At 39.8% G+C, this 12,843-nt stretch overlaps 1 protein-coding gene across 2 annotated transcripts in view; it reads left to right on the top strand.

The window, feature by feature from the left end:
• The window catches only part of Sp4 (Sp4 transcription factor), a 61,776-nt gene that overhangs the window by 24,347 nt on the left and 24,586 nt on the right, over positions 1-12,843 (top strand). For both annotated transcript variants that reach the window (XM_041638961.1, XM_041638962.1), the window contains exon 4: positions 12,110-12,338. In XM_041638961.1, coding sequence (XP_041494895.1) covers positions 12,110-12,338 — 229 coding nt within the window. The remainder of the gene's footprint in view (positions 1-12,109; positions 12,339-12,843) is intronic.

The following is a 12,843-nucleotide window of genomic DNA, read 5'->3' as shown; positions in this document are numbered from 1 at the left end:
CAGGAACTTCAGCAGGATGATTCTACTCCATAAAGCTTAAGAGTCCTAGCCAAACCTTCAGCTACTGAAATAGGATGATTGAGAGTTTCCAAGTATAGGATATACTTCAGAGAAGTTTCAAGACAGAGAAGGTGATACCTTGGGGCTGACACAGAAAGGCTTTGGAGTGATTGTGTTTATTCATCTCATAGTATTGAGCTTGTTAGGTGCAGGTGTTGCAGTAGCTACAGAAATTGATGTGAGAGAGAGCTTTCTAGCATACATGTTTGGTGAAGTCTGTTGGGGATGCTGAGATTCTAGTTATAAAGATAGTGTGATGATGCCTTCAAACGCAAAAACCTATGAGAACATAGGAGTCTGGCATGTAATCATTGAGGGTATTTGTGTGGCTAGAGATTAGTCATATCGACAGAGAAAGAACCTTTGTGGTCAAAGGATAGATCCATTTAATAACATGATATCATCAGGGCATTAAGGAAGTACTCTGGTACTCGTTATATGATCTTGAGGATCAGGCCATGAGAATTCTTGTCTTAACAGGAGGAGTTTAAAATCTATCTTTAAAGGTCACCTTCAGTCTTCCTTTTGTGGAATATTTGTCATGATATTTAGATTGTAGATGGCTCAATATGGACCATGGCTGAGAGGAGGCTGTACTTCTTTAAAGAAGTTGAAATAAGTAGAAACAATTAGAAGTAAAAAAGGAGTGTCTTTGTTTTGACTCTGTGTGTGTGTGCACTTGCTTCCATTTTATAGGTGTGTTTGTATGTGTGTATACACATGTGCACATTTTCATGTAAAAGCCAGAGGTGTTGGTGGTAGGTATTTTCCTCAGTTGCTCTTTTCTTTATTTTTTGAGACACTATTTCACTGAACCCAAAGCTCGCTGATTTGGTAGACTGGCTGGCCAGTGAGTGCCAGTGGTCTGCCTGTCTTCCCCACCCAAGCTAGGGTTTATGTATATGTAGCCAAAGTCACACCTGGCTTTTTACGTGGGTGCTTTCCTTCCTAGTTTAGGGATATTCTGAGGAGGAATGTCTTTAGACATCTGCCTTGATAGGCAGGTAATATGCCTAGAGATATTTTGTGTCTCCAGGCCTCAAATAGTATCCCCAATTCTCAAGGAAAGAATGTAGCCGTTTTGAAAAAAAGAATTCACAGCTCTGGATTCTAGCTAACCTAGATTCATATCTGTGTTTTACTACTCAGGGTAGTAAATGTGTACAAATTTGGAAAATCTGTATATTTTCCCTGTGCTTTAGAAGAGAGCATTTAATGATTAAATATAATATGTTGAATTTCATTCCCACAATTTAGTTAGCTCCTTAAGCATGAATGACATATTGCAGCTCTTCTCTGGATTGAATGGGAGGGGGTGACATAGTTTAACAATGGTCTCCCTTCTCTAATCTAGATCATTTAAATTGATTAAGACCCTTCCTGTTTTTCCTCCAACACTAATGGGAATTGTAATGATATATTGAGCTGGAATTGGCTATGTAGGCCAGGCTGGCCTTGAACCCATGATCCTCCTGCCTCAGAATCCACTCCTGGAATATAGCTATACATCATAGGCACATACTATCATGCTGGGCTCCTGGAGGATTTTCTGCTTCTTATCTCTTCAATCTTTTAAACTTTAAATCCTTAGCAGAGTGCTACATTGGGTTTAGGCTTTTAAATGCGTTCTTATCATTGCTCTTTATTGTAAATCACTTTATGTAGCTTAGCTGCGCTTTATGCATTGTTTATTGTGCGTGTTGTGAGTGCCTCAGTATCCTTACACGTAAGTGTTTTAGATCAGCTTTTATTGTGCATGTTGTAAGTGCCTCATCCTTACACGTGTTTTAGATCAGATTTTATTTTGCTAGAGCGTTAAACATCAAACATAAACAGGTACTCAGAAGCTTTTCGAATGAATAAATCTCACTTGTAGATTGTATTCTTATGTTCATCAGCTTTCCATTATTATACAAATGCCTGAAATAATGAAATTAAAGACAGAAAACACTAAAATAAGTCACAGTTCTAGAGGCTTCACCCTTTGCCTTTAGGGGTAGGAAGAGTTCAGCATACCTTCACTGGACACGCTACAACAAAGCCATCCACACCAGAGCCGGGACAACGGCAGGCAACGAGAGAAGCCAGGATGCATGATCTCCTTCCAGGAGTATTCTCCTGCCTCATTAAAAACTTCATCTAGGTCTGCCATTAGTGAATGCTTTTCTTCTGTCATGTCCTTTATCATGGCATGCTGCATGACCACAGGCCCAGAAACACCATGGACTAAAGCGTCTGGATCTGTGAGTCAAAATAAATCCTCCTCTCTCAAGTTAGGATCTCAGATACCGTTCCACTGTGCAAAAGAGACTTAAAAACCTCAGGTGCTGTTTTGCTTTTTACTCTCCCACCACAGAATCTCGCTAACCCTTTATGCTTTTCTAAGCTGCCAAAGCCTGTTCTCAGCTTTATATTGCTGTCTTTGAAAGGCCTTAACCCAGCAGCTTTTCACTATTACAGGAATCATACAATGTACCTTTTTAAAACTTTCATTTGTTCCCTTTGGGCCGTGGTTGATTGTAAAGCTATAATTGAGAGCATGAGTATTAAATTGTTGTGAGTAATGGAAGACTGAGATGCTGGGTAGAAGAATGTATCCAAGCCCTAAAGACGATGGACTCAAGAGCCACTACAGGAAACAGGAGCTCCCTGAATGTAGCCATGAGTAGAGTAGAGGAAAGCCAAGAGGAGAAGATGTCAGTCGGCAGCTGTGCATGTGGTGGAAATACTGGCATGTGGGGCTCACGGACTGGGGGGAACTAGACATGCAATAGGGATGTTGTTGCAAGGATCTAAACTGATAAAAGCTGATAATGGTCTGCCTGTCCTAATTTCCAGTATGGCGGAGAATGTGGACAAATAGATATTTTGAAGAAGTATCTCAAGGGGACTATGGACCAACATAAGCAATATGTATGGTAAAATAAAGATGTCTCTGGAGTTGGCTTTTTCATATCTACTTTGTGAAATTGGGTGTTTTCCATACCCCTAAAAACCTGAATATTCAAATCTGAAGACGGGGACAGCAATAATAAAGTTCACTGAGATGTTAGTATGCAAAATGTGGAAAAATTTCTTACCTCATAGTAGGTATTAAATGATAGCTTCTGTTGTAGGAGATGGAAAAATAGAGGGGAGATGGGAAGGACTTCCAGATTTCCTATTTGGACAGTCAAAAGAGCTAGGTTAACTTGTCTGGTTTTTAGACAGCTTGCTTCTGAGGAATCTGTTTGGGAATGCTTCCTGACAAGAGTGACAGACAGATATCTCCTAGGAGATACCTGAGTAGAAGGGATGGAATTGGGAAGCATTAGCTTATGCCCGACAGTAAATGTGAAAGTGGGTGAGAACACTCTCACAGGGAGAAACTAAGAAAGCAGAACCCTAGAGAGCAGTAGGGGAGTTTCAGGGGAGAGAGAAGCTTAGTGACGACAGTGAGGTGGAGCGGTCAGAATGAAGTGAGAGCCTGAAAGCACAGGAAAGTGGGAGGGGGCTGGGAATCGAGTACAGTTACGTTGAAGAATATCTTTACAAACAGATGAATTGTCAGTTACTTCTGCCATGATATTTAGCAGTGATAGGAGACATACCTAGTGAATAGTTTGCGAAGAGAATGAGTGGTAAAGAACAAAGAAAGCAGATAAGTCTGTAAGAATGTGGGTTTAAATGCTGGTTCAAAGATAAACCGAGAGAAGGCACATTTCTGACCAGTTGAAAGCCCAGAGAGTAGAGAGTCAGATGGAGTGATAAGCAGCGCAGATGAAGCATAGTAACCGTGTAACGTCTTGCATCATCATTGGAAGAAAGTCTGTGAGCAGAAATGAGGTCCATGTGGTGGAATAGTTTGCATGTGCACTACTGCAGTCAACCGTGGACAGCGAGCATGGAAATGCTCTGTTCAGAATAGCACCCTGGCTTAGGTAGGGTCTATTGCTGTGAAGACACCAGGACTACGGCAGCTCTCATAAACCAGGATATTTAATTGGGGTGGCTCACATTTTCAGAAGATTAGTCCATTATCAGTAAGCTATGACATATAGACAGACGTGCTGGAGAAGGATATGAGAGCCCTACATCTTGACCTGCGGGCAACAGGTCTGTTCATCACACTGGGTATAGTTTGAGCTAAGCTAAGGAGACCTCAAAGCCTACCCCTACAGTGACACACTTCCTCCAGCAAAGCCACACCTCCTAATATTAACACTCCTTCTGAGCTTATGGAGGCCAATTGCATTTAAACCACACCTCCTAATATTATCACTCCCTCTGAGCTTATGGAGGCCAATTGCATTTAAACCACACCTCCTAATATTATCACTCCTTCTGAGCTTATGGAGGCAATTGCATTTAAACCACACCTCCTAATATTATCACTCCCTCTGAGCTTACGGAGGCCAATTGCATTTAAACCACACCTCCTAATATTATCACTCCTTCTGAGCTTATGGAGGCCAATTGCATTTAAACCACACCTCCTAATATTATCACTCCCTCTGAGCTTATGGAGGCCAATTGCATTTAAACCACACCTCCTAATATTATCACTCCCTCTGAGCTTACGGAGGCCAATTGCATTTAAACCACACCTCCTAATATTATCACTCCCTCTGAGCTTATGGAGGCCAATTGCATTTAAACCACTGCACATCCTTTGGATGTTTTTGGTTGCATTCTTCTCTACCCGTCGCCTCCTGGAAGAACGGTTTACTTAGACTGGCAGAGACACAAAATGATAAATGGCCAGGCGGTGGTGGTGCACGCTTTGAAATCTCAGCACTTGGGAGGCAGAGGCAGGTGGATCTCGTAAGTTCAAGGCCAGCCTGATCTACAAAGAGAGTTCCAGGATAGCTACGACTGTTATACAGAGAAACTCTGTCTCAAAAAAAAAAAAAAATGAAAAGAAGAGAAAAGATAAAGATAAATGAATAGTTTTTATGCAGTAGTATCCTCTCATCTTCTCATTTAAGAAAAAAAAGATTTTATTTTGAATTATCTTGGGATGTGGGTTGTATGCATTAGTGTAGTTCCTTTGGAGGCCAGAATCAGGGTGTTTGGATCCCTTGGAACTGGGCTAATAGAGGTGTTTGGTAAGCACCTGACACAGATGCTTGGAACTGAACTCTGGTTACAGAAACAGCACATACTTAACTGCTGGGCCATGTCTTTAGCCTCCAGTAACTCATTAACTCCACAGTCATTGGATGCAGTAGACTTTTGGGGGGAGGTGGTATCCTCAATTGAGCTTGCTGACTTGTACTTAAATTCTTAGTACTCAAATGGGAGGTTGAGGCCGATGGAGCATGATTTAGTGAGATTAGTTCAAGAAATCAAGAAGTAGGAACAGCTAAAAAAAATAATGTGTTGAAATTCATAGAGCAGTAGGACTATCATTAACCAAAATGGGGCATTTAAACTTTATTGTGAGCCTGTCTTATTGAGTGGGTATGTGTTAGCTTCTGGTATTGGTGCTAAATATGTGAGCAGTGAACATAGCTTACTTACTTTTTGGAATTCAGCATTTAGATGTATGGTGAGCAGCTAGAGAGAGATGAAAGTAGTTTGAGCGGTTTGCTTAGCTAAGGTCATACTTCAAGGATCTTTTATGGATTTTTTTTTTTTTTTTAATTTTCAGGGTTTCTCTGTGTAGCTTGAAGCCTGTCATGGAACTCGCTTTATAGACCAGGTTGACCTCGAACACACAGAGATCCACCTGCCTCTGCCTCCTGAGTGCTGGGATTAAAGGTATACAGCACTACCTAACTCTTTTATGGAATATTTAAAACTTGTAAATACTCAAGGTACAATGAGGCGTAGTAATTATGCTTTGTATTTGTATATTGGCTTATAAGATTTTACATATGAAAACCCAACTTGATCATCAAAAGTGTTCCCTTTTCTTTCTGAGTGGTGGGGGCTAGCAGTGGGGATTGAATGTTTGGGGAAGCAAGCCCTTTCATCCCCAGCCCCCAGAATAGTGTGTGTGTGTGTGTGTGTGTGTGTGTGTGTCTGTGTGAGAGTGGGGGACAACAGAGACAGACAGTCAGAGAGGAGCAGGCAGGCAGGCACGCATGCGTGCACACAAAGACACATACACACACACACACACACACACACACACACACACACCCTTCTCTCACAGTAACACTGGCTGGCCTGGAACTTGCTAAATAGACCAGGCTGGCATCCTGCTCACAGAGATCTGTTTCCCTAATGCTAAAATTAAAGATATGCACCACAGTACTTGGCAGAAATGATTCTTTTTCTTTTGTTTTAATTTTATTTTTTTAATTTATTTATTAATTTATTAATTATTTATTAAAGATTTCTGCCTCCTCCCCGCCACTGCCTCCCATTTCCCTCCCTCTCCCCCGGTCAAGTCCCCCTCCCTCGTCAGCCCAAAGAGCAATCAGGGTTCTATCGGGAACTCACCAAGGCCAGTTGGCCCAGGTCTGAAAAAACCTGGGATAAAACCAGACTCGCTGAACATAGCGGACAATGAGGACTACTGAGAACTCAAGAACAATGGCACTGGGTTCTGATCCTACTGCACGTACTGGCTGTGTGGGCAGTTTGGATGCTCACCTTACCAGAAATGATTCTTGAAGTTGGTAAGAGACATGAATTTTAGGGAGGTCCAGGTGACTGCTTTGGGATAAGAACACAGAGTCCCTGAGTGTGCAATGCTGACTTCACAGCTGTGGTCTCACTTGGGTCACTTTACCGTATGTACTTATTCAAAAGTGAAGACATTGTGAACTTCCTAAAACTCTAATATAGTTCTTAATTTACGTTCAGCCTAAGCCTAAGATTTAACCAACCCTTGGGTGAAGTATTTGGGGCAGGGTACCAATATATGACTTTGGCTAACATTTTTGTTGTGAGTTGTTTTTATTTTTGAGACAGGGATTCACTGTGTATCCCTGGCTGTTCTGAATGTCCTGGAACTCACTGTGTAGATCAGAGTAGCTGTGAACTCAGAGAGATCCGCGTCCTGAGGGCTGGGATAAACGGTGTATGCCCCACACCCAGCAACTTCTGAGATTTTAACAAAAGAATACAGTATTACAATGTCTTGCATACATTGTATAAGTATGCTAGTGGTTATTAAAACTAATGGGGGGATGGTGTGATAGGTATTATAGAAAGCTATGCCATTTTGTCTAAGCAACTCGAGCATCTGTAGATTTCAGCGTATGGTGTTAGATGGAGAGGGAAGTTCTGAAATCAGCTCCCCTGGATGCAGAAGGATGCCTGCATTTGTGTTTTAGCCTTGGGTGCTCCTAAGGAATCAAGGTGTCGTGGGTTAACAGTGGAAGTTGAGATTAATTTGGATGGGAGAGTCAACTCAGGTTTATTTGTTGAGAAAAGGTCATATTTTTAACTTTGTGGTTTTCAGTTTTTCATATGTTCAAAGGACTGCAAGTGCAGTTTTAAAATAAGCACTTTTATTTTAAGCCTGTGTTTGCTTCTGCCAGCATAGTGCATCCTTGTAGTGCCACCCAACTCAGTGGCTAAGGGTGACATCAGCTAATGTGTTGTGAACAGTTCTGTGCCATGAACTATAGCAAGAGATTTGTACGTGTTATCCTTATATCAACTCTCTGAGGTAGAGAACTCTTAAAATTGATATGTATTTTGGACATCAGCCCTCTGTCTGATTGTGGCGTTGGTGAAGATCTTTTCCAATTCTCTAGGCAGTCGTTTTGATTGTTGACCATGTCCTTTGCTTTATAGAAGATTCTGAGTTTTAGGAGGTCCCATTTATTAATTGTTGCTCTCAGTGTCTGTGCTACTGAGGTTATATTTAGTAAGTGGTCTTCTGTACCAATGTGTTCAAGTGTACTTCCCACTTTCTCTTCTCTGAGGTTCAATGTGGTTGGTTTTATGTTGAGGTCTTTCATCCATTTGGACTTGAGTTTTGTGCATGGTGATAGATAGGGATCCATTTTCATTCTTCTACATGTTAATATCCAGTTATGCCAACACCATTTCTTGAATATGCTTTCTTTTTTTCATTTTATATTTTTTACTTCTTTATCAAAAATCAGGTGTTTGTAGGTGAGTGGATTGATCTCTGAGTCTTCGATTTGATCCTCCTGTCTGTTTTTATGCCTAAATCAGGCTGTTTTCAGTACTGTAGCTCTGTAGTAGAGTTTGAAGTCAGGGATTATGATGCCTCCAGAAGTTCCTTTATTATACAGGATTGCCAAAACTGTTTTTTTAGATCTCAAAACATTTTCTTAGATAAACCATTTAAGCTTTTATGTCTTATATACCTTATATCTCTTTTGTGAGTTTCTTTTCTGAATTTGGTAACAAGGAAAACTGTAAGTATAACTATCTTATCTTCAACTCTTATCAGAGACCCAAGAAGGATATAATATTACCTGAGTAAACAGGAAACATGGAGCAAGCAACTTACTATAGAAACCCAAGCTTCCTCTGCCTTGTTGGGGCATCCATCTTTAAACTACAGGCCTAGAATATCTTAAGACTTCTTTGTGAAGCAGGAAGTTTTTGAAGGACTGTCTTACCTTGACTTGGCAAAGTTTGGCAGTTGCCTTTAGTATTTTGCTTGTCCATTTGAACAGTGTACTGTCAGCATTTGAGGTAAGGACAGTTACTTGTCCAGTGACTAACTTTGCTACAATAAAAGCAAACTCCATAAGGAGGTTCTTCAATGTCCATCATCCTTTTTTGAAGTAAATTGGTGCTGCCAGGAACAAACATATCTTACTGTCATGAAAAGCCTTAGATCATTAAAACATCTTAAATGGCATATTCTGTAGGTCTTTGAAGTGTTTGAAGACCATCTGTCTATCTAAAATTTATTTCTGTTTGATTTTGAAAACATACCTAACATGACTTCAAGTTTTATTGTTATAGATGACAAACTACTAACCTGCATTTCTTAATTATCCTAAATGATTTATAATTTTAGCTTTCAAGGACTAGAACTTTACATGATATTTTTAAATGAGCTGCATAGGTAAAATACTTAAACAAGAGTAGAAACATATACACAGTACAACAAAAATAATCTTAAATTGTATCAATATACAAAACTTCATACCAGTGTAAAATATTGAGAATAGTATTTGCTTTTTAATCTAAAAGTAGATTAATCTACCCGTTTATTCTATCATTCCCATATCCCCATTTTTTTTTCTTTTCAGAGAGAGATTTTTAAATCTAACCCTCTCTTACTTAGTTTCCTCCCTTACCTTGACCAGTAAGAATTTGAAACCAACCTCTCTAAATGATGACAAACATCCACAACCCACTTAACAACCAAAAACTATCCACCATGCCGCTTAGGGATGTGGGTGTCATATTCTTAAAATTAGTTCCTGCTGTCTGGGGCCAGCAAGCATCTTAAGGGGACTCTGAGAAAATTGGGATAATGGTCAAGTTCTAGGAGAGCTAGCTGTGTCTTTTGTTGTCCAGTTACTGTGTAATGGGAAAGTACAGTGCTTATCTGAAGCCCTGGCTTGAGTGTCTGTGAGACTGAACCATTTCAGCTAGCAACTTTGAAGTAGTTATAGAGAGGAAAATCCAACAGAGACATTCTGAGAGCCTAAATCATCACATGGGCTACTTGTCTTCATTGGTGTTTGGTTTTCTTTTTTTTTTTTCTGAAAACACACAGACATTTAAAGGTAACATAGATATCTACAATAGTACAAATTTGGAATGTGCAGTATGTACAAGTCACCCAAAGATGATTTTTTGTTCTATGTTTGATAATGTAAAATGTTGTAGGAAGGCCATTAGTTCATTCCCGGCTGCTCATCCCAGAAATAATCACATAGAAACGGTATTCTTTGCAATACTGTTTGACCAATAGCTTAAGTGTATGTCAGGTTAATTCTTACATCCTAAACTAACCCATCTCTACTAATCTTTGTATTGCCACATGGCTGTGGCTTTCTGGGTAAAGTTCCATTCAGTGTCTGTCTTCAGCAGGGTAACATGGCTTCTCTCTGACTCTGCTTTCTTTCTCCCAGCATTCAGTTTAGCTTTCCCTGCCTAGCTCTATTCTACCCTGCCAGGCCCAAAACACCTTCTTTATTCATTAACCAATAAAAGCAGCACATATACAGGACATCCCATACCATTTCCCCTTTTTCTGTTTAAATAAAAAGGAAGGCTTTAACTTTAACATAATAAAATTACATATAACAAAACAGATATCAAGCAAGAATTACAGTTACTCTATTATATCTACTTTATCTTTTATCATAACTAAGAAAACTCAACTCTTTTCTTCAACTCTATTAAAGACCCTAGAATGATATAATATTACCTAATTAAACAGGAAGTACATTGTAAGCAACTTCCTAAACTCTAGAATTGACAGAGACATCTTGATGCCTGGACAGTTATCTAAAGTTCTTTTGTACCGATGGGCATCCATCTTCAGCCTGTAGGCCCATAATATCCAGCAGACTTTTCTATAAAACAGGAAATTTCAAAGACAGTTCCGCCTGTACTGGCAGTTATTTTGGTCACTTTTTTCTGTTTGCTGCACAATGTCTGGCAGACTCTTTTATGAAGCAGGAACTCTGAAGGACCGTCTCACCATTAGGCAAGTTCAGCAGTCATTTTTCTGTGGCTTCTGCAAGTCCAGTTAATATACCATAACACCAAACAGTCCAGGCAAGAGCAGTTTCTTGTCCAAATGGCTAGGAAACTCTGTAAGGAGCCTCTTCAATGCCTGTCTTCCTCTTGAAGTAGATTGGTACTGCCAGGGGCAGGTGTGCCTCACTGTCATGAAAAGTCCTAAGTTCTTAAAACATTTTAAGTGCCATATACTGTAGTCTTTGAAAGATCTGAAGAATATCTATCCATCTGAAGTACACTTGGAAAACCTAACTAAAATGACTACAAGCTTGACTATTATAGATGACTCTCTATTAACCTGTATTTTTAATTATCCATTACATTTTTAAATGAGCTACACAAACAATACCTTAATCAAGATCAGAAATATGTATACATATAGCAAAATTGACCTTAAATTTGTATCAATAAACCAAAATCCATATCAATGCAAATCTCTATAGCTCTCATAATGTAAATTAACCCATTTACTTTAATCTACAGTCTGTCGTGTGGCTCATTACTTCATTTCTTTGTACTGCCCATGCTGCTTCCTCAGTGTCTGGCTGGCAACTCCACCTTCTTTTTGCCAGAGTCCTCTTTGTCCCTGGAAATCCTGCCTGTATACCCTGCCTAGCTATTGGCCTTTCAGCTTTTTTATTACACCAATCACAGCAAATACATCTTCACGCAGTGTACTAATATCCTACAGCACTGTCATATTATACAGTTTTCATAGTTTCTCTAGTAAAGAAGCAAAGTTAGTACATACTTGACATAGTTCAAAGAGTAAAAGCAAAAGTATAAGAAAAGACTAAAGTTAGAAAAAAATGTGTTTGCTGTAGTGACTGTATATATGTCACTGTTGATTTTGCATTAAACCACTTTGGATGGGCATGGTGGTGGTATGCCTGTAACCCAAGCACTTAGGAGGCTGAGGCATGACGATTGTTGAATTTGAAGCCAGCTGAGTTATGTAGTGATCTCCAGGCCAGCCTGTGCTACATAGCAATGCCCTGTTTCAACAGAATAAAGGAAGAGAACATTTAATTCTTTTTGTATTCTTAAAAAAAAATGTCATCAGTAAGGAGGTGTTTGTTTGCTTAGAAATGAGAAATGTCTGTAATATTTAATCTTTATACTGGTTATTTTTTATTCCTGCATTTTCTTGAGATAATGTTGTTGACTGTAAGTAATAATGATGGTTTGTATTGATACAGCATTTTCCACCTAGGGTCAGTGTTTTCAGATATCCATGAGTCCTCACAGTGTTTATCTATAATCTCAGCAGATGAAAAAAGAGTGGCTAAGGTAAATGCTGTATGTTTTGGAAGGGTTAACTTGGTATAAACAATTAACTCTTTGGGTTTTGGGGCTCCATGTCATTTCATTGTTTCTTTAGGAATAAGAGGCATTCTGATGCTCTGTTTTTCTGTCTTTCTCTTAGGTCAGCAGCAAGGACAGGATGGAGTGAAAGTCCAGCAAGCTACGATAGCTCCTGTGACGGTGGCGGTTGGAGGCATTGCCAATGCAACGATAGGTGCTGTTAGTCCTGACCAACTCACACAAGTGCATTTGCAGCAAGGCCAGCAGACCTCGGATGCAGAGGTGCAGCCTGGCAAGAGGCTCCGAAGAGTTGCCTGCTCCTGTCCTAATTGTAGGGAAGGAGAAGGAAGGTAACTGCTGTTCTCACCCTCGCTTTCTGGAATTAGTAAGCAGTCAGTGGCCAATTCTTTCATCTGAGCCTCTGAGCATTCTCTCAGAAGCTGGAATGCAGTCTTGTTACTGTGGGCTGTTTGAGGAGCAGTCTTTTGTTTTGCGTTATATAATTTTTTAATAAATGAATTTCTTTTTTCACTTATTAGGTAAAAACTTGAAACACCTTTATTGATTTCAAGCTACCTCCTGTGCCATGATGTTTACCTGTCTGCTGTATACAGTGTAGTGGTTTGGGATCAGCCACAGCCATGCAGCTGTCGCTACATGTTTTAAACCACTGTTGTCCTCTTCACAAGAGTTCTGTCCCCCAGACTCCTCAGCTCTTCTAAACTGGCTTCTGTATTTATAGATTCTACTATACTGGACATTTCATTCAAATGGAATCAGACAGTATTTGGATTTTTGTGATGGCATGATCAATGCTTCATTTCTTCTATGACAAATAATATTCCATTGTGTGAA

The sequence above is a fragment of the Microtus oregoni genome, unplaced genomic scaffold, assembly GCF_018167655.1.
Source record: "Microtus oregoni isolate MIOR12 unplaced genomic scaffold, Mior012 000056F_ref0000123, whole genome shotgun sequence".
NCBI lineage: Eukaryota > Metazoa > Chordata > Mammalia > Rodentia > Cricetidae > Microtus > Microtus oregoni.
This window is presented reverse-complemented; position numbering and strand designations above follow the sequence as displayed.